Source organism: Genypterus blacodes, unplaced genomic scaffold, assembly GCF_046128005.1.
Source record: "Genypterus blacodes isolate CSIRO-AG114 ecotype Tasmania unplaced genomic scaffold, CSIRO-AGI_Gbla_v1 ptg000327l_1, whole genome shotgun sequence".
In the NCBI taxonomy this organism is placed as follows: domain Eukaryota; kingdom Metazoa; phylum Chordata; class Actinopteri; order Ophidiiformes; family Ophidiidae; genus Genypterus; species Genypterus blacodes.
The window spans coordinates 106,462-127,402 of record NW_027467113.1 but is presented as its reverse complement, the minus strand read 5'-3'; the positions used below and the strand labels follow the sequence as shown (position 1 = coordinate 127,402).

The 20,941-nt window shown below is 48.4% G+C and overlaps 3 protein-coding genes across 3 annotated transcripts; 2 read left to right on the top strand and 1 right to left on the bottom strand.

The window, feature by feature from the left end:
- Positions 1-666: 666 nt before the first annotated feature.
- Positions 667-9,253, bottom strand: nol10 (nucleolar protein 10). The gene is made up of 20 exons (XM_076137619.1): positions 9,089-9,253; positions 8,747-8,792; positions 8,561-8,659; positions 8,396-8,473; positions 8,269-8,306; positions 8,008-8,144; positions 7,851-7,916; positions 7,560-7,620; positions 7,125-7,210; positions 6,688-6,766; positions 6,362-6,511; positions 6,180-6,246; positions 5,719-5,771; positions 4,145-4,271; positions 2,663-2,742; positions 2,456-2,554; positions 2,195-2,287; positions 1,554-2,029; positions 1,352-1,454; positions 667-1,244 (listed from the first exon to the last, which is right to left on the bottom strand). The coding sequence occupies exons 1-20, from the start codon at positions 9,152-9,154 to the stop codon at positions 1,002-1,004; spliced, it is 2,247 nt and encodes a 748-aa protein (XP_075993734.1). The 5' UTR covers positions 9,155-9,253; the 3' UTR covers positions 667-1,001.
- A 598-nt stretch (positions 9,254-9,851) lies between these two features.
- Positions 9,852-16,927, top strand: LOC142988433 (V-type proton ATPase subunit C 1-B-like). Its single transcript, XM_076137610.1, has 13 exons — positions 9,852-9,984; positions 10,208-10,440; positions 10,887-10,954; positions 11,499-11,584; positions 12,435-12,529; positions 12,669-12,760; positions 12,850-12,945; positions 13,200-13,268; positions 13,892-13,984; positions 14,079-14,166; positions 14,286-14,383; positions 14,472-14,601; positions 15,881-16,927. The coding sequence occupies exons 2-13, from the start codon at positions 10,312-10,314 to the stop codon at positions 15,983-15,985; spliced, it is 1,149 nt and encodes a 382-aa protein (XP_075993725.1). The 5' UTR covers positions 9,852-9,984; positions 10,208-10,311; the 3' UTR covers positions 15,986-16,927.
- A 1,049-nt stretch (positions 16,928-17,976) lies between these two features.
- On the top strand, positions 17,977-19,521 carry kcnf1b (potassium voltage-gated channel, subfamily F, member 1b). Its single transcript, XM_076137621.1, has one exon. It carries the CDS (start codon positions 18,059-18,061, stop codon positions 19,379-19,381), a length of 1,323 nt encoding a protein of 440 aa, XP_075993736.1. The 5' UTR covers positions 17,977-18,058; the 3' UTR covers positions 19,382-19,521.
- Positions 19,522-20,941: the final 1,420 nt, after the last annotated feature.

Sequence of the window (20,941 nt, the reverse complement as noted above, 5' to 3'; positions counted from 1 at the left end):
CATGCAGAGCGGAGAAAGCCGCCTCCCCCGCATTCACAAACGGGCCAATGAGGACGGGGGTTGAAAGCATGAACGGCGTGGGGGATGGGGCGCCCAGATAGTTCTTTCACTTCCAAGAACTACAGTCGTTGGCGGGAGAAAGAAAGGAAGGCAGAAAGAAAAAAAAGAAAGAAAGAAGAGCTTTTCTGGTCTGAGCTCCAGGGTTTAATGTCACTCTGCTGCTGCTCAATACAGAAGAGAACTGATGAGGAAACAGCAACATTCTTTATATAGTCAGTTGAACTAGATGCTGGCTCCTGCATAGAAACCTGCAGGTCCTTAGTCTGTATATTTACATGCTTGTTTAAGTTTAAATTCTTATCCAGTTATGGTCATAAATCATGTTTTCTTTTAAATATCACTATCATATTTAAAATGCTGAGCTCAAAGTGACAGACAGAAGTTATGTAAGCTGATTTACTGCTGCAGCTGAGCACCGGGAGGCATGGTGATGTCATACACTGATGAACCAATAAGAACGTCACACCGAGTCTTTAGATCACAAATTCATTTATTCTGGAGATCAATCTGGAATATTTAGGAATATTTCCATGTTTGGGAAATAAAATCTATGATTACAATCAATTAATATCTTCAGATATGTTCTTCACACACACACACACACACACACACACACACACACACACACACACACACACACACACACACACACACACACACACACACACACACACACACTCACACACACAGGTCCTATCTCGCCCCTTCAGCTGTCCTAACAGCTCTGACTTCCTCCCACCCGAGATAAACTCTGCAGACACACTGCTGCAGCACTTCAGTATGCTAGCAGACCAGACACCATGTTGCAAGGCATGCACACACACACACTCTCATGTGCTGTACGGTCACACAGCGCAGAGGAACATGTGGCCCGGACCACCAGGGAGCAGAGCCCCCGACTGTCACAGTCAGCAGGTCTCACACCAGCGTTACAGTCCTGCTCAGTAACGGCCCCGTCCTCCTCTTCCTCCTCTTCCTCCGCTCCCTCCTCTTCCGCCCCGCCCTCCGCTTCCGCCCCTTCCTCCTCTTCCTCCGCTTCCGCCCCTGCCACCTCTTCCTCCCCGTCCTCCTCTTCCTGCTCCTCTGCCGCGGCCGCTGCTCAGGTGTCCCGCAGATCGCCTGAGCTTCTTCCTCTCCTCGTGATGTTCCCGCTCCGCCTGCTGCTGCTTCCTCTGCTGCTCCGACTGTGAGGAGGAACAACGCCGCGTTTAGATAGCTGATAATTAGTGGATACCTGAGTACAAACAGTAATGTGCTGGGGAAGAGAGTGTGTGTGTGTGTGTGTGTGTACCTTCTGGAGGGTGAAGGTGAGCTGCTTGCTGCCCACAGCCGTGTCGGCCATGTTGCTGGTCCCTGAGTTCTCCTCCAGCTTCAGCCGCTCCTCCAGAGAAGCTCTGAGAGAAGACACAACGTGTTCATCAGACACAGAACCACACAACACACACATATAGAGAGAGAGTTCACCTGTGCTCCACAAGTTTACAAACACATACTTCTGGAGTTTCTGCTTGCGGGCGACGTCGTTAAAACTGCGGAACTCCTCCCCGGCTTTGAGCTGGTAGAACTGAGGCTGGCTGCTGTTCTTGCGCTCGGCGGTTTTCTCTTCGCCGCTCTTCTTCTCCAGCAGGTCGGTGTCGCGGTCGCCCCGCTTCTTCTCCTGCCGCCGGCGCTCCCAGCCCTCCTGCCGCATCAACCTCCGCTGCTCCCTCACCTCGTCCACCCAGCTCTTGTCGTCGTCCGAGCTCTCCTCCTCTGAGCTGGCCCGGCCCTCGGGCTCCTCCTCACCCTCGGCCTGCTCAGAGGCGGCGGCCTGCTCGGCCATCAGACGCAGCTTCTTCTTCCTCTTCTGGCCCACCTTGGAAACGATGGGGTTGAGGAGGCGGAACTCTTCGCTCCGCTCGTCCACTTGGTAATCTGGGTTCTCAAACATCACCTTGAAGCGGTCGTCGCCCAGGATGCTGGGTACAGCCTGCATGTTCAGACGGGGGGAGGAGTCAGAGTCAGAGGGAGAACAAGCCTACAACCTTTCATCTGAAGCTTCTGGGATGGAGCTGAGACTTCACCCAAGCAGAGCGGAGCAGCCGCCCTCACATGGACGCTCATTCCACCTTCCATCACCTCTAAGGATCCCTACCTTGCCCTTCTTCTTCCTGGAGGCGAGCTCTGCTTCGTCGTCTCCCTCCTCCATCAGCTTGAGTGCCAGGTCCTTGTTCACCTTGGGCAGCTTCTGTCTCAGTCAGAACACAGAGGATTTACTTTAAACACACGTGCTGGATAAGACAAACAGCTGTGTGAGTGTCTAAGTCTGATATGTGGGCCCTGAACACACACTATAATGTGTGTATGATCTCTCCTGAGCTCATTCTGGCTCCTGGTCAGAGTCGGTCTCTCTCACCGTCAGCTGGACTCTCTGCGTCCTGGACTCCTCGATCTTCTGGCGGATCTTATCCTTGCGGTACTCCTCGTATGCAAAGGGGTTGGCCATGCTTTTCACCTGCCCGTCAAAACAAAAGGCACAGTTACATCTGCACCCAGACTAACCACAGGCCTCATCGTCATCATCATCATGAGCAGGAGTCAGGGTGAAGGGTGAAGGGAGCACCTTGTGGTAAAGCCTGATGTCCATGAAGTAGCCGTGCATGTAGGCCCTCAGCAGAGACGAGCCCACCAGGTGAGACAGACCTGACAACAACACATGACACACATGAATACAAAGAGCAAGACAAGACACAAGCTGACACACCAGAGTGGAGAAGAAGAAGATCAGAAGAAGAGGAAGATCAGATGGGTCGATCGTTACGTTCCAGCTTCATACACTTCCTCTCTCACGTGTCTGACTTCATCTCTATTAAAGTTCATTTTCATTTCAGAGTTTATCCTTAGAATGTTATTAACTTCCTTCTTCTTCTTCTACTTCTTCCACATGAATGATTTGGCTACATTTAATGATCGTTGTTCATAGGTTAACTTGTGTAAGATGTGAGTCAGCAGAATAACTGCGTGTCCCTGAAAGCTTGACGTGTCCCATTCAGAGATTACATCAGTCAGTGGAGAGAATGGGCGGAGCTGTGTGTGTGTGTGTGTGTGTGTGTGTGTGTGTGTGTGTGTGTGTGTGTGTGTGTATGTGTGTGTATGTGTGTTCTGAGAGGTACTTTGGAGCCAAGGGAGAGTCAGAGGCGGAGTCAGAGCTCCTCCCTGAGTAGAGGTGGGACCCCTGTGCTCCTCTGTTACCTAGAAAGCCTCGGGTTCACCCAGGCTGCCGGCCTCTTACGTAACGGCATCGCATTACGCAGCTCCTGTAAATCAACACCGCTGTGTCCCCCCCCCCCCCTTTCATTCCACGCCAGCCAATGGGCTTCCCCCGCGCCCTGTCACCTGAGCTCCTTCTTATTTTTTTTACTGCTGATCCTGCATTCCAATGTTCGTTCAACCCTTCCAAGTGTCTATTCCCACCACCCAACCTGCCCCTCCCCCTCTCCACCCCACACACACACCTCAAACGGTCCCCCCGGGCCGCCTCTACTTTCGTAGTCTAGCCACCCGTGCTAACCGGCGAGGCGACATCATGTCTCAGACTGATTGAGGGTCTGGGTTGAGGGCTGCGATCTCTTTGTTCCCTGATCCCTCTCAGGCTTTATGCTCCACAAATAAAAAGAAGCAAAGGCACAAAGTGGCCCGGGGAAGAAAAAGGAGAAAAAGAGCTGCAGGAGAAGTTTCCAGACTCTGTGATGTTCCTCTCCGTCACAGTCAGAGCTCTTAAACATACAGTAGACGAGCCTGATGGAAACGTTCAGGGCCTCAGATGAAGCCTGGTTATGACTCACATGACCGCAGAGCAGACTGAGGCCGGCTCTGTGTCTCTGGAACACGTATGTATCCTGCATGTGTCACGTATGAGCTGCTGGCAGAGGTGGACCTTGGTTTGAAGAGGACCATACGTGTAAAGGTTTGACTTTAGATTCTGTCCTGTGGCCTTTGAGCCGTGAGGGGGAGGAGTTAAGACCCGATCAGATCCTGAGTGGAAGCTTCTGACCCAGACCACACACACACTCACACACACGTAAAGCTGCGGTCCCAGACTCACCCAGGCTGTCCAGGTCCCTCTTGGTGACAAACTTGTAGTCGTCATAGACGGTGCTCTCTGGGCTCTCCTCCAGCTCCTCCGTCAGGTTGTCCAGGAAGGAGCACCACCGAGGAGCAGGGCCCAGGGCCTACACACACACACACACACACACAGACACACACATTGAGCATCTATAAAATGGGTCTAGGTTGTGTTTGACTTCCAGCATTTGTCTCACACACTCACACACACACACATGTAGGATTGTAAACAAATACAAACTAATATGAAACTTTGTAGGCCTGTTCTCCTGATTAGCTGTGTCGTCCCTCAGTGTGCTGTGCGATGCAGTGAGACACTCTGAGCTCCACATTGATCAGATCACATGGTCACATTTCACTGAGCTGAATCAATGAGCAGCAGATAAAAGTGTGTGTGATGCGGTGACACCACTCTCCTCTGAGGCCAAAGGTCACAGGTCAGCATTTACATGGAAGGATCAGAGTCAGCCGGGTCGGACCTTTGGAATCAACATCAGCCGGTTTCTAGTTGCGCCCCCCCGAGGTCCTTTAAGGACTCCAGTGTTTGCTCTCCATCAAGACTGAATACTGATGAGCAGAGCCGGGGTCAGACGAGGACGTGAGCGGTCAGAGTCGTGGCTCATGTGCACACAGAGTGGACTGTGTAGGGATCTGAGTGGGAGAGTTGTTATGTTATACCACTTCTCATCCATTAAATAAAGAATAGCTGTGAAGCTCGGGGGCCGAGGCGCACAGCTCCCACTCGAATAACTTGCGCTGGCGGAGGTGGAGCTACGTTAGCGAGCGGTGGGCGAATGTTATCTGGGGAATGCGTAACAACGGCACCTGGATACACCAGAGCACAACGCAAAGCTCGATCCTCGTCTACAGCTCGTTATGGTAACGAGAGATAAGGTATGGTGCCATAATGTCAGGTGTTCAGTCGGGCCGCTGAGGCGCCGAGGTCAAGGTCATTTGTTGAACTGAGCGATTATAAAGCCGCACTGCAGTTTGGGTTCAGAGTTAGACTACAGTCAGATTAAAGTCAAGAATTGTTGAGATGAGTTTATGAATGCATGTCAGCGTCTTCATGGGATCAGAACTCACATGTTTACACTCACTGTGCACATGTTTCACTCACACTGGGGTTACATAACACCTGTACATGTATACCTGTACTTCTATTCACAGTTTGCCTTTAGGACAGATGTTAGAGAGACCGGAGACACGGTGTTCAGCGCCGACTCCACGTGCTGAGAACAACACTTAACACCCCGGTTCACACATTTACACAAAGCAAAGTCCAGTTTACTGTACACACACACACACGCGCCCTGTACAGTGTGACACAGACGCTAAGACTGTCAAGGTCACAGGTCAGATCCCCCCATGGCTCGTTTACACACAGCTATTACGACTTTAACACAGGTGTGTGTGTGTGTGTGTGTGTGTGTGTGTGTGTGAATGTGTGTGTTGGCTCACTAGGATGTAACTGCGTCTTTACTGCGCCATAAATGTCAGCGCGGAGCAATAAATGTGTGTGAACACGTCCTGTGCACACGCCTGCACACTCACCGGGATGTAGAACGTGTTCATCTTGGGATCCTCGTTGGCCGTGAAGAGCATACCTGGATGTGACCGAGGAAGAAGAGGGACAAAGAGAGGAAGCAGAGGGCAGATATGAATAGAGAGTGCGCACACGCACACACACACACGTGCACATGCACACACACACACGCGCACACACACACAAACACATACACCTGCATCTTGTATCAGTGTGATCTATTTATATTCTTTCATCCTTTATTTATTTATTTGTAGGTAAACTGGCCTATTTAATCAATCTGCTCAAATTATATTTCACCTCATTTTAATGATTTTCTCTCTTTTGACTTATTTTCCTTCCTTCCATTATGAATGTTTGGAGCTTTGCCTCTTCTTGTATCTGCCCTGTAATCACACTGTGAGCTCTGCTGTACGATGGCGCCCCCCAGAGGCTGAACACAGAAGCTCAGCGGGAGTTCCCTTCTCACCTGACTGAGGGTAGATGCAGACGTCGTTGATGTTGGTCTGAGGCTGGATGGAGGAGAACATCTTCCCCTGTGAGGAGACAGAGAGCAGGAACATGACATCACTCTCAACTCTACCTTTGTTTCAGTTCAACATTCGTTTTCTTCCCCTTCCATCTCTGGCTTCTTCATAAATCAGTCTTTACCGTGTCCTTGTTCCATATCTTAACGATCTTGGAGTCGGCGGACAGAACCAGACCCAGCGGCTCGTGGAAGTGCAGTGACTTGATGGGCAGGTCGTAGTAGTGGTCCTTCACCAGCAGGGGGCGACTGGAGCGCAGGTCATACAGCAGCACCTTCAAGACAGAGCAGAGGGCAAACACACTGAAGAACGCTGCATGCTATGGATACTATGCTTCACCAGAGAGGGAGATCAATATGTGTGTGTGTGTGTGTGTGTGTGTGTGTGTGTGTGTGTGTGTGTGTGTGTGTGTGTGTGTGTGTGTGTTCTAAAGGAGGTTCTGGTTCCTACCTGACCCGTGCTGGTGCCCACTGCCATGGAGAGCGACTGGTTAAACTTCAGCGCCGTCACTGAGGGCAAACTTTGCACTCTGACAAGCAAAGAGGATTGAACACAATGACGACTTGTTGCAGTTCAAATAGAGCATCATTAATCGCAATTATGAACCCAAAAGGTGCAGCCCAGGTATAAAATGCATATCATTTGTGTAAATTGAGGGAGAAAGGCTTAAACTAATGCAAACTCTCTTATTCACATTCTTCCGTTCCCTCTCATTTCTCTGACAAACGTGGCTTTAGGAGTCAATCAACCTGAGGAGCTTAGTGAGGAACGCTTCATACTCTAAAACTCCCACAATGCACCAGAGGGATGCCCAGCTTGTGCTTGGTCTCCACAGGGGGAGGAGGCAGCATACACACCAGAGTCAACACACACACACACACACTCACTCTGCTCCTTCAGTCAGGCTGCTCAGGGCGCAGTCCAGCACGCCCACACGACTCCGCACACGAGGGTCCCAGCACTCCACTTTACCCTGCACACCAAACACAGCAGTCAGGGGACACACACACAAGACACTCTGACAACCACACACACATTTACACCCTGCCGCTAAACGCCATCAGACTGCTTTATGTTGTATATTTATGTTTATTTGTAATTCATGCATGTAAACAATCAGCAGGTTGATCTCTGAGACACATGTAAACAAGTCTTTACACATGAGTCCATCTGAATCAATATGAAGGAGTTTACTTCAGCAAGCAGCACTAAACAGTGAATGGCAATGAAAACACACACACACACAGTCTCAGTTTCACTTGTGTGTGTGTGTGTTAATAAGCGGTGTCTGGTTTCACACACAGCCTGTGATAGCTCTTTACCTCAGAGGTTCCAGTGGCAAACAAGTAATGGACGGGGTTGATGTCACACACGTTGTGTTCCCTGAGAGGTGGGGAGAGGACACACACACACACACACACACACACACACACACACACACACACACACACACACACACACACAGACAGAAGCCATCAGCTGACAGTCCCAATAACACAATCAGGCAGTGCTGTAACTCTAAACTGAATGAAACTGGTGTGTGTGTGTGTGTGTGTGTGTGTATGTGTGTGTGTGTGTGTGTGTGTCTGTCTGTGTGTGTGTGTGAGACTCACACAGCGTCGGTCTGAAGCGAGCTGAGGAAGCGGCCCTGCTCCAGATTCAGCCTGAACACCTCCGAACTAAAAACACAATCACAGACATCACAGACATGAGCACAACAACACACCGACGGGATCAGAGCTGATGGGTGCGACCCAAACGTGTTCTCACCTGGCCCCCACAAAGAACAGGTCACAGGAGGGGGGGTGGTAGGAGAAGTCCCGCCCAAACTTAGGGATGCGTGTCTTGTAGTAATGACCGTGCTGAGAGTGAAGCTCCACGTAACGGTCGCAGTGCAGGAACACCAGCTACACACATACACACACACACGTTTATACTCACACACGGCAGCTAGAAGAGCAACACTGATCTATAAAGAGATACAGCAGATGAACTCTGACACAAAGGACCGGAACATCTGCAGCTTCCTACCTTAGAGTAATCATCAGACAGGATGTCAAAGGCCACAACTGGAGGGAGGAGAGAGGAAACTCGTCACATTCGGTCATCGGTGACACGACACACACACACACACACACACAGACGGCGCTTGACATACCGTCTGAATCCAGGCAGCGCTCAAACTTCAGAGACAGCTGGTATGTGTCGTAACAACGAATCCTGGGCTTGTAGGTGCCTGAAGAAGAGGAGGAACACACACACAGAGGTGAAGAGAGATAATCAGGGAGTGCAGTGTGTGAGTGTGTGTATGTGTGTCAATCACCTGCAGCCAGGATGAACTGTCCATCCCTGGACACTTTGATGGAGGTGCAGACTGTCGGCATCTCAAAGTCCTGGATGAGCTCGATCCTCCGCTGGATGTCTGCGGGGACAAGAACACACACAGCTCAGACACGAGAACACACACACGCGTCTGTGGAAACGAGCCACGCGTGATGCTGAAACTTACCAACATCTTTTTTCTGCAGCTGCCTCTTCTTACGGTCTGACAGCCACTGAGGAAGAAGAAGCAGAGACAAGTGAAGAGGAGAAGAAGAAGAGATGAGTGAAGAGAAGAAGAAGAAGAAGAGGAGGAGAAGAAGAAGAGACGAGTGAAGGAGAACAACAAGTGTTATAAATAAAATAAGTGCTTCATAATGACCGCGTCGAACATGACAAAAGATACAGATGATTTTTAAAGCTTCCGGTTGTGATAAACTGAACATTTCTGAGCATGTAAACACGATAGCGGACTGCTAGCACGGTTAGCTGAGAGTTTCGGGATCTAAACCCGGCCGGTTCCGCCTCTCACCTCCGGTAGAGACTTCCCATGGCTCAGATTATAAATCTTCACATCATTCACGCTAGAAATCTGCATAGTTGCGGCTGATGAGCGACTCTCCGGTTCACGCCGGCGGCAGCGCTCAGTCCACGTTTTCGCACCGGAGCAAAACAGGAAGCGAGCGGGAGCTTCCGGAAATACGTCCGTGTAGAAACAAGCAGCGCCGAGTTTGGACCCGGCGGAGTTTCAACAGCAACAACGATAACAAAGACAACACATGAACATACAACAACCCTTCCATAACATGTGACCACGTTACAGTCACATATTAGCGAGCGATCTTTTTTCATTCATTCGAACCATCGATCAAATTAACGTCACAAAACAAACCCACTCATTTTAAACATTCAAAATAAATAGTTTTCTCTCTGAACCGAACCATATTCACAGCATCTAAAGATTATTTCAATAACACCAAAATAAGTGACGTTTTCTATTTGTTGTCATTGAACTAACGGAGAAACTAAATAACCGTTTCAAAATAAGACGTAATACACAGTTTATAATGTGCTGCACAGAATGGCTCAAACTCTATTTCTATCGTTGCTTGAGAAACCCACACATCAAACTGTGTGTGTGTGTGTGTGTGTGTGTGTGTGTGTGTGTGTGAGAGAGAGAGAGAGAGAGAGAGAGAGAGACAATAACCCAACCAGCGCTTCACCTGCTGTATTTACATATCACCGCCATAAAGTTGGGAGATGCGCGTTCACACTGGGATAAGTTAGAGTTCTTATTATTCAAAGTGTTTGCTTGTACAGTGATGTAATAAAACCTGTTCCAGCCCCAGAGCGCTGCTGGTCTCAGGTGAAGCTGCGCTCACACTCACACTCACACTCACACAGGACGGTCATGAAGATCACTTGACGGTAAGAATCACTATTTATTTCCTTTCTGCTTGTCTTGTCCCACCTGGTGCAGGCACAACAAATCCAAATAGATAAAGAATATTACAGAAGCATGATCTCTAAGCTAAAATAGATCAAATAACACACAAATGAAATGACAGAAATGACAGCTCAGCATATTAAACAGCAGCTAGGCTTTCACTGATGCAGCTCATCTTACTGCATGTTTGCCTTTCTGGGTCAGGTTTGCTTCTCATCGACATTCCACATATAGAATTTTGTGCCAAAGCCTTGGTCAGGCGGGAAGATTGTGACTCCAGTGCCCGCAGGTCAGAAACATTTGGAGCCATGTCAGACTTGTGGTTGATTTCTGTGCCACTGGATAAGACCAGTTTATCCAGTATGGAGAAGCTCAAACGCAACATCGCCAAAACCGGCGTGGCCTCCTGCTGCAAGTTCTCCATTCCAGAGCTCAAGGTAGGACACCGTCTGTTTGTCACCCGGGGAAGAAACCATCCTCAATACATTTAGACACTTCCCACAAAGAGGCAAACTATAGTCAGAGCATTGCAGTTGTGTGCTGATAAGGGTACAGTATAGCTGGAGTGTGTGTGTGAGGGTGTTTGGTGTCCTTCTCTGGTGAAGGGTTCCAGGCTCAGGTTGCTCTCTACAGTTTGAGACAAAATTTCCACCTGACCCCTTTCCCTCAACATGATCGGTGTTCCTTGTTCCAGGAATCCCATTTAAAAAACCTGCCAACAATCTAGAATGCAAACAATTAGAAGAACGTCTGTGCCTGATTACTTTAGAGTTAAAGTTTATTCACCAGCCATTGCCAGTACTTTGCTTCTGTTGTGTTGAATGCTTTGAGCTCCCTGATGTTGGATGCTGATGGATCGGCTCCCCCTGCTTTGCCCCCTCAGGTGGGAATACTGGACAGTCTGCTCTGCGTGTCAGAAGATCTCTCCAGGCTCGACTCTTTGACTGAGGGGTAAAAACATGACTCTATGCATACCGGAGGAGCTGGACTGCATGTTTCCCCGTGCTGGGTCACAGCATGAGTGCAGCCTAATGTGGACTTTTGTCTTTAATTAAGACTAGAAGCTCTATGCTTGCATACATTTCTTAGTCATGATTAATTTATGGTCAGGGGCAGCTGGTGCCTACTTTTCCTTCTGATTTTACATTCAGCACGGCCGTTCCTTAGCTGAGGAGCTGTTAACGGGGAAGCTGAAGCATCCTTGCATCCAAAAGTTCGCCTACATTTTGTTTTGCAAAAAGCTTGAACCAAAGAGATTTTAGAAATAGAGCTCAGATGTTTTGCTTTGAATAAACTCTAGTTTAGCCAATATTCTGTTATAATCAAACTTCTGAAGTGACATTCAGCATCTAATTGAGAAATATATAACACACACGCACACACACACACACACACACACACACAGTTAATGTGATTATAAAAGAAGGCTATAGATCATTATAATCAATAAATAGGTGCCTATCTTGCATGTGACCCTTCTTGTTGCCCCCCACAGTGTTATTAAGAAAACATGTCAGTGCTTGAGGGACGTGATGGAGCAGTCCAATGACAAACTGCTGGAGAACACCCAAGCCAATGGAGGTGAGACGCAGAGAGGCACAGTGTGTGAAGAAGGTGTTACAGCGTATAGGAACTCATTAACTAAGAGCATAGAAGCCCCAGGCAACATACACACACACACACACACACACACACACACACACACACACACACACACACACACACACACACACAGCCTGCACCACTCTGTTTATCTTATGTGAGTGTTGTTTAAAAGCCATTTGTTTTTGTAAGTTGTGGCTTCTGCAGATATTTGCCGTTCCCAGGTTGGTACCCTTCGACGGGACCTTCATGGAACCCTGTGCAGTTCCATCAGCAGTGCAAAGATAGAAGTTAAAAACACTTAATGCCTGGAAAAATGATGTCATGTTCCCTTAGAGCTGCCTGCATGTACTTGGATATCTCTGCAACATTCTCTCAGCTACTTCACACTAAACATGCAGACAAATGTGACATTACTGTACATACACCTTCACGTAGAGGAGCTTTACAAAGCCTCTCACCGTGTTTAGCACAGGGTTCCGTAAGGGTCCATTATAAGTGTCTGAGCAACAAGGCTAACCAGTGCTTCTGTCTCCATCAGACCACAGCAGCAAACAGAGCGCGCCCCCCTCTCCTCTGAAAGCCTACCTAAAGTCTCTGACGGGTACTCAGCTGCTGACTGTTTGCTCTCTGACTTGCAGTGGGATGCTGTGTGTCTCCTCCTTTACGCCCTTTAGCTCTCCTTAGTTCCTGTGTGAAGATCTATCGTGTGTTTGCAAAATGGCGGTTTGGAGTTTATTCAGTTTCAGTTTTTGGTTTCCAGGCTAAGAAGTGTTCTGTTTGTGTGTGTGTGTGTGTGTGTGTGTGTGTGTGTGTGTGTGTGTTTTAGTGGACCTGTTCAGCTACGTGACAAAGTTTCAGTGGGACAAAGCCAAGTATCCCACTACTCTGCCTCTCCCCGTTCTAGCAGACATCATCAGCAAGGTACAGTCACAGGGAGAGGAGGCTTGTGAGTCAGAGCCAGGTGTCTCATGTAGTAAATGTGTTTAGATGCACTGATGGAAATGAGCTTCATCATCTGTACCTCAGCTGTTCTCCTGTTGTCTCAATCCTTGTCTTCCAGCAAGTTAGCCAGATAGCCACAGAGCTAAAGTCTCGAGCTGCGGCGTACAACAATGTGAAAGCCAGTCTGCAAAGCTTCGGGCGCAAACTGCAGTACGTGACTCTTTTAGTTTTTTTTTAAAGTAATACTATTTCAGTACTTCCTCTGTTCAAACAGTTGAGCCGGGTGTTTGTCTTCCCAGAGGGAGTTTGCTGACTCGCAGTCTGAACGATGTCGTGAGGAAAGAGGACCTGGTAGACTCTGAGTACCTCACCACCTTATTAGTAGTGGTGACCAGGTTAGTGATACACACACATACCTCCGCCAAGGCAGAACGAGCCCACACAAAATCTGGCTCTAATCACTTACTGCCCTCCAGGCTTGTTATAATATTCTTTGTTTAGCTTACATGTATAGACAGATTGTGTGTGTGTGTTTGTGTGTGTGTGTGTGTGTGTGTGTGTGTGTGCGTGTGTGTGTGTGTGTGTGTGTGTGTGTGTGTGTTGATTTGTGTGTGTAACTATGTTTCTTTATGTGTTTGAATCCTCACAGTGGGAGGTATGTGGAGTGGGAGAGGACCTATGAATCCCTGTGTAGCTTTGTGGTTCCTCGGTCGAGCAGGTGAGTTTCCTCTGCAGTGTAAGTGCACCGGCAGTGAGCTGCTCTCAGTGTCCCAAAGGTCAGGATGGGCACAAGTGTTCCATTACCTGCAGAAAGTAAGAGTCCACCTGGCTTGTATCAGTAGCAGAGAGAGGAAAAGACTTCCACAATGGTCAAAATGTGAAATACTTTCTTCATCAACAATCAAGCAGAATGCTGGAATTACAGTGAGAACAGAGAGTCAACCATTAGAGCCTGCTGGGTTCCACAGGAATGTCAATGTTTGGTCTGCAGTGTGAGATGGACCCTGCAGCTATGAGTCACACTCACACTGCTGGAGGGTCTCAGACCAGTTTGGCTCTGACTGACCTGGGGGGCTCTGGCAGTTATGTTAAACATAAATAACACACTTAATATACATCTACCACTGAAACCCAGAGTAAAGAAGAGAGGAGGGAATCAGGATCCACACCACCGAAACAAACACACCTGGAAGGCCCATGGCCACATTAAAGATACTAAATTCATCCATATTCATTCAATCATACGTAACAACCATACATGGCTGTTTTAAGCAGTTGCCAAACTTCTAAAAGTCTTTTTGCTAAACCATAACTGAGCCCATCTCTCCTGTTATTCCACAGGAAGCTCTATGAGGCTGAAGAGGAAGCAGTTTTCTCTGTCACGCTTTTCAAAAGAGCCGTGTGCGACTTCAAATCCAGAGCCAACGAGAGCAAGTAAGCCGGACGGATTATACAGACGGCAGGAAATCAAGTCAAAGCTCTGCCGTGTGCCTCAAATGTGCCTTAATGTAGCTCATGATCCACACAGGTTCATCGTGAGAGAGTTCAACTGTGACCAGGAGGAGCAACAACAGGAGGAGAGGAACAAAGTCAACGTACAAAAGAAGGAACAATATGTGAGTGGCTGTGTGTCTGGGCAGTTTTGGTAAATGAGTGTGTGTGTGTGTGTGTGTGTGTGTGTGCGTGTGTGTGTGTGTGTGTGTGTTAATCACTCGTGCGTCTCTCCTTTACACAGGGAATCTTTGTGCCTTGGCTGAAAGTGAATTTCAGTGAGGTGTATGTCGCCTGGATCCACGTGAAAGCACTGAGGGTGTTTGTGGAGTCAGTCCTCAGGTCAGTGTGTGTGTGTGTGAGAGGGAGGGAGAGATATAGAGAGGGAGAGAGAGAGTGTGTGTAGTCTCACTGTGATATTCCCTGCTAGGTACGGTTTACCGGTGAACTTCCAGGCTCTTCTGCTGCAACCGGACAGGAAGCAGATGAAGAAACTAAGAGAAGAACTCGGCTCGCTCTTCATTCATCTGGACCCCACCATCACTACCAGCAAGAAAGAAGTAAGTCACCAAAATGAGGCTTTAAAATGCTCCGTTTAGTGCAGGAGATAGACATATACAAGATATAAACATATAAATGGGTGACAAATTAAAGGAAAAACTAGAGTGCAGATTGCAGGTGTTCTGTAGTCAAGGGCAACGGCAGGACAAACATGTTTTTTTCCATGGTGGGCCAAACTGGATTACCCCATGGAAGCTCATGCAGACAAAGTGAGCACACCACAGGGGTTTTAAACTACAGACCTTCACTGCAGCGAGGCAACTGTGCTAACGGCTGCGTCTGCGCCCCAGAAGTGTGAACACGAAGAGAAGAACTCTTCCTGAGGATGAAAATGTTGGGTGAGATTTGACTGCACCAACAGAATGAGATAGCAGAACCATGCTGCAGCAACATGAACGCAGCATTGAGAGTTCAAACATCGTATCGGCCCGGATGGAACCAGAGGGAAGAGGGAAGAGCAGATCAATACAAAGCTACTCTGACACCATCTTCATCCCATCATGACGGTTCTGACTGAACACTGTGGGAGGTTGGGACCGTTTGTTTTTAGAAAGTTGAGCTGTTCTTGTTGCTCATGTTGATTCTTCCTTTAATTTGTCACCCATCTGCACTTAATCTTAGCCACACACACACACACACACACACACACACACACACACACACACACACACACACACACAGACAGTCACTTTCTGCTCACATTGAATTAAAGATGTGCAACGTTAACCTTCGACATGAGCTTGAAACAAAGTCAAAGCTCTGCAGATATCAGGAGTCAAACAAACCCGTGTGGTATATTTGTAATGAATTACCAATTTAAAGTTGCTTCACTGAAATATTTACATGTGCTGAGCAGCATGAATATTACATGTGACCTCACCTTAGACACAATCTTAGCTCACCTCTGCTAAACTGATGCAATACTGATCCTTTCTTCTGCTTTACGTGTTTCATCTTCCAATGCAATCGTATTCTCAAGGGTGATTCATAGTTTATATACAAAAGCGCCTGAAAAATCAGTAGCAATGTTGCAAAATATTATTAAACCTTTATAAAGTTACTCGGTAAGAAACTCTGAAACGTGGCTGAAAGGTGTGCTGCAGGAACACAACACTGAGCCCTCAGCAGGTGATGCTTCCTCATATCTCCACCTGTTCTACCTCAATCTGATAAGAACACACCCCCTGACATGTTCCTGGGTGATCTGTGCTGTCCTGTGTTCCATGTTGAACGTTTTATATCTGACCCACTGCTCTTCTGTCGTCCCGTGCTGAGCAGCTGAGCTGTGACATCCCGGGCCTCAGTTTGCCTCAGCAGGAATACTTCTCCTACATCTGCTACCACATCAACACCAACGTTTTGGAGTACGCTAATAGTAGCTAGTAGTCACATCTGAGCGGACCCACACAACAGCAGAGCACATGTGGGATGAAGAACAGAAGAACTTCATGTGGTGGCTTGTTTCAGAGCAGTCAGAAACAGATTTCATGGCTGCCTGGATCTTCTCACCACCATGTTAACGTCACATGGACCTCACTCTGTGCTGTCCTGCACATGGACCTGAGGAATTGGTCCAGATGTTTGATCCCCTGAGCCTGAAGGGGAAAATACTACTTTTACACTGTCTGCATATTTACTGTACCACTCAGCACTGCATATGATTGATCTTTTTTTTCTAGGACAGCTGCAGTAATACATCTGGAATAATTCAAAGTGTCGATTGTTTACCGTGTCTTGAATGGGCAGGCAAAAACTTCATAACAAAACTTAATTGAAACTAAAAACAACAACATGTTTCTGTGTTAGCACCATAACTTCACACTCAATAAAGACACCTCCAATCTGTCAACACCTAAAGTTACCCTGTAAGTGTTCTGTGCGATTACGTCATGTTTTTCTGTAAAGACAGCTGTTATCAGTGAGGTCATGTATGTTTCTTGCAGTCTAGTAGCTCTGTTTCTAGGTGACGGCTGTTTGCTGCCTTGCTCAAGGCTTATGGAGGTAGATGCAGCAGCATGCGGTGGCTGTCAGGCACACAGGGAGATTCTTTCCCAAGGTGCTGCAGCGCCACTCAGTGGACAGTTTGGATAATGGTCTGCATTTCAAGGAACCTGGAATTCCCCACAATCATCTTTTTTGGGGTTTATATACTCATTTATATATCTGATCCATCTAAAAAACAAATGTGGGTCCGTCAGGCTCTGGGGGTTCATCTCTATTATGATGCTGTATTAGCTTTTGTTTTGAAAGCAATGTAATGTAAATGTTAATATATGTGTACAGTTTCATGCAATTGAAATGACTGCGTTCTACCTTCAAATCTTTAGAGCCATCACTGTGTTATAAAGCTGCTTTCATCTAAATCAGGTGGTTTGGATATATAAAACATCAGTATGAAGAGAAAACAAGTGGCTCTGATCCAAACCTGAGGTGAGGAGAAGCAGCAGATCAGGTGAAGGAGTGAAACCTGTTCACTCCTTCGCCTGCAAACAAGACAGGTGTGACACGTGTGTTTACACAATGAGCTCATACTGTGAGACAACCGGAAACAGTCTGATACTGAGGAACAAGCGGGAATAGAACATATAATATTAGGGTTAGACATTTGGCAGAGCACTATGCTGCAAAAGCACTGTGCCTCTGTTATGTAGTGCATAAAGATAAACACACACACACACACACACACACACACATCTCTGTCTGTGTGATTATGTACAGTAACAACTACAAACTGAGCCCCAGATGAGTTTCCCCATAGGGAGCGTTGTGTGATAATGAGGTTGTGATGCAGTGAGCGGTCAGCAGAGAGCAGAGCTGCTGCAGCCTCCATGAGTGTGAGGAGCAATCAGGCAACAACACAACACACACACACAGGGTCGCTGATGAGAACACTGATTGGTTGGCTCATGTGATCCCAGGGAACATAGTTTGACATTTATCTGTGCTTTAAGGTCCATCTGTGGTTTGTTTAGGAGCTTAAATGAATAATGCTGCTCATTTAGTTATGGGATGTCTTTGGAGCCACATAGGCGCATACTGTGTCATACAAGTGTGTGTGAGAGAGAGTGTGTGTGCGAGGGAAAGAGAGAGACATTGAGAAACAGAGGGGAAGAGAGAGAGAGAGAGAGAGAGAGAGAGAGAGAGAGAGAGAGACATAGGGAGAAACAGGGGGAGAGACAGAGAAACAGGGAGAGCGAGAGGAGAGAGAGGAGAGAGAGAGAGAGAGAGAGAGAGAGAGAGAGAAAGAGAGAGAGAGAGAGAGAGAGAGAGAGAGAGCGAGGTGGGAAGTGTGAGCAACAGCTCTAGCTGTGCCATATTCGCAGCTCTGGAGACTCAGGAGAGACGGAACATTTTACGCACCGAAATCATGGACGTTCATTCGGCCAAACGTTTTCACTCAGCGCCGTAGATCAAATCAGACGTCACCTTTGCTCCTCGGTCAAACCGTTTGGTAAGATGTGGACGATTCCGAGGCCAAACTACAGAGACGGTTTGTGCGCTGACGGCGACGCAGAGATCGCGGTGAACATCGGCGGCGTCAGAGTGGTTCTGTTCACCGACGTGCTGAGCCGCTACCCGGACAGCCGCCTGGCCGAGCTGGTCAACTGCGCCGACCAGAACGACGATCTCATCGCGTCGCTCTGTGATGACTTCGATTCGGGCAGAAAAGAGTTTTATTTCGATCGCGACCCGGATGCGTTCAAATGCATCATTGACGTTTACTACTTTGATGAAATCCACATCAAAAACGGGATTTGCCCGATTTGTTTCATCAAGGAGATGGAGTTTTGGAAGATCGATCAAAGTGTTTTGGACGAATGCTGCAAAAGTTATTTGACCGAAAAGGAGGAGGAGTTGAGGGAGATAGCCGGGAAGGTGAAGCTGATCCTGGATGATCTGGAGGTGGACCAGTGCTTTACGCGCACGCAGCTGTGCCAGAGGAACCTGTGGAAGCTGATGGAGAAGCCGGAGTCCTCCCTGCCGGCGCGCATCATCGCCATCGCCTCCTTCCTCTTCATCCTCGTCTCCGCCGTGGTGATGTGCGTGGGGACCATCCCGGAGCTCCAGGTCGCGGACGAGGAGGGGAAACTGGTGGAGCACCCGATCCTCGAGGCGATCGAGACGGCGTGCATGATGTGGTTCACCACGGAGTACCTGCTGCGCCTCGGCTCCTCGCCCAGGAAGCTGCACTTTGCGCTCTCCTTCATGAACATCGTGGACTTCATGGCCATCATGCCCTTCTACGTGGTCCTCTCCCTCACCTACCTCGGGACCTCGTCCATGATGGAGCTGGCCAACGTGCAGCAGGCTGTCCAGGCTCTCCGCATCATGCGCATCGCGCGGATCTTCAAGCTGGCGCGCCACTCTTCCGGGCTGCAGACTCTGACCTACGCGCTGAAGCGGAGCCTGAAGGAGCTGGGCCTGCTTCTCATGTACATGGGGGTCGGGATCTTCGTCTTCTCCGCGCTGGCCTACACTATGGAGCAGAGCCACCCGGAGACCCTGTTCAGGAGCATCCCGCAGTCTTTCTGGTGGGCCATCATCACCATGACCACGGTGGGATACGGAGACATTTACCCCAAAACCACGCTGGGCAAGTGCAACGCCGCCGTCAGCTTCCTGTGCGGGGTGATCGCCATCGCGCTGCCCATCCACCCCATCATCAACAACTTCGTGGTGTTCTACAACAAGCAGAAAGTTTTGGAGACCGCGGCGAAGCACGAGGTGGAGCTGATGGCGCTGAAGTCGAAGGACGCGCGTAAAACAGACCGTAACTGAAGAGGCCATGCGTAAAATAGACGGAACTAAAGAAGCGAGCATGCAGGACGACGTCAGAGCAAAACAAGAACAAGATGAAGACAAACATAACTGTGTAGGCGGATGTCAACATTGAGGACATGTGGAGACACTGAGGACATGTGGAGACATTGAGGACATTGTATCTGTTGCTTGATCTCTTTTTGCTTCGTCCTCATTGATCGTTATCGTCAAGTTTGTTATGAAATTAAAATATGTGCATGAAAACAAGACAAACAAGGTGTGCGTGTATGGATGATTGTGTTTGTTTATCAAATGAATCAGATGAAGTGTGTGTGTGTGTGTGTGTGTGTGTGTGTGTGTGTGTGTTGTGTTCTGAGCTGTCAGGTGACTGTGACGTAAACAAGAGTTTTATACTTCATTCAAAATTAAAACATGATTTTTAATGTTGCATCCTAATGGTCCTTAGTTCTGATTCAGTCTTATCTGCCACATCCATTTAGAGCCTGGTCTCCTTCCAACCTTCAGCATGTTGGCTGCAACGATAACAAAGCCTGACAAATCTAACAGACACACTTAGAGATTAAGCTGCAGAAAACAATAAAGTCTGTGTGTATTGCTGGATAATGTGTCTCCCCCCCTCTCTCTCCCTCTCTTTGTCCCCTACTCTCTCTCTCTCTCTCCTCTCTCCCTGTCTTTGTCCCCCCCTCTCTTTCTGTCATTCTCCCTCTCTTTGTCCCCCCCTCTCTCTATCATTCTCCCTCTCTTTGTCCCCCCCTCTCTCTATCATTCTCCCTCTCTTTGTCCCCCCCCCTCTCTCTCTATCATTCTCCCTCTCTTTGTCCCCCCCCCTCTCTCTATCATTCTCCCTCTCTTTGTCCCCCCCTCTCTCTCTATCATTCTCCCCCTCTTTGTCCCCCCCCCTCTCTCTATCATTCTCCCTCTCTTTGTCCCCCCCTCTCTCTCTATCATTCTCCCTCTCTTTGTCCCCCCCTCTCTCTCTATCATTCTTCCTCTCTTTGTCCCTTCCCCTCTCTCTATCATTCTCCCTCTCTTTGTCCCCCCCCTCTCTCTATCATTCTTCCTCTCTTTGTCCCTTCCCCTCTCTCTATCATTCTCCCTCTCTTTGTCCCCCTCTCTCTCTATCATTCTTCCTCTCTTTGTCCCCCCCCTCTCTCTATCATTCTTCCTCTCTTTGTCCCCCCCTCTCTCTCTATCATTCTCCCTCTCTTTGTCCCCCCTCTCTCTATCATTCTCCCTCTCTTTGTCCCTTCCCCTCTCTCTATCATTCTCCCTCTCTTTGTCCCCCTCTCTCTCTATCATTCTTCCTCTCTTTGTCCCCCCCTCTCTCTCTATCATTCTTCCTCTCTTTGTCCCCCCCTCTCTCTCTATCATTCTCCCTCTCTTTGTCCCCCTCTCTCTCTCTCATTCTCCCACTCTTTGTCCCCCCCCCTCTCTCTCTCATTCTCCCTCTCTTTGTCCCCCCCCCCCTCTCTCTCTATCATTCTCCCTCTCTTTGTCCCCCCCCTCTCTCTATCATTCTCCCTCTCTTTGCCCCCCCCCTCTCTCTATCATTCTCCC

Bases quoted from the DNA above. Each gene is read 5' to 3' on its own strand.
- nol10 (XM_076137619.1), bottom strand. From the start codon at position 9,154: ATGCAGATTTCTAGCGTGAATGATGTGAAGATTTATAATCTGAGCCAT. The intron at 8,474-8,560 runs GTGATTGACACA...CCTCTTCTTCAG, and splicing joins ACAGTTCATCCTGGCTGCAG to GCACCTACAAGCCCAGGATT. The intron at 7,621-7,850 runs GTGAGTCTCACA...CCCACCTCTCAG, and splicing joins TCGCTTCAGACCGACGCTGT to GGAACACAACGTGTGTGACA.
- LOC142988433 (XM_076137610.1), top strand. From the start codon at position 10,312: ATGTCAGACTTGTGGTTGATTTCTGTGCCACTGGATAAGACCAGTTTA. The intron at 11,585-12,434 runs GTGAGACGCAGA...TGTGTGTTTTAG, and splicing joins GAACACCCAAGCCAATGGAG to TGGACCTGTTCAGCTACGTG. The intron at 12,946-13,199 runs GTTAGTGATACA...GAATCCTCACAG, and splicing joins TTATTAGTAGTGGTGACCAG to TGGGAGGTATGTGGAGTGGG.
- kcnf1b (XM_076137621.1), top strand. From the start codon at position 18,059: ATGTGGACGATTCCGAGGCCAAACTACAGAGACGGTTTGTGCGCTGAC.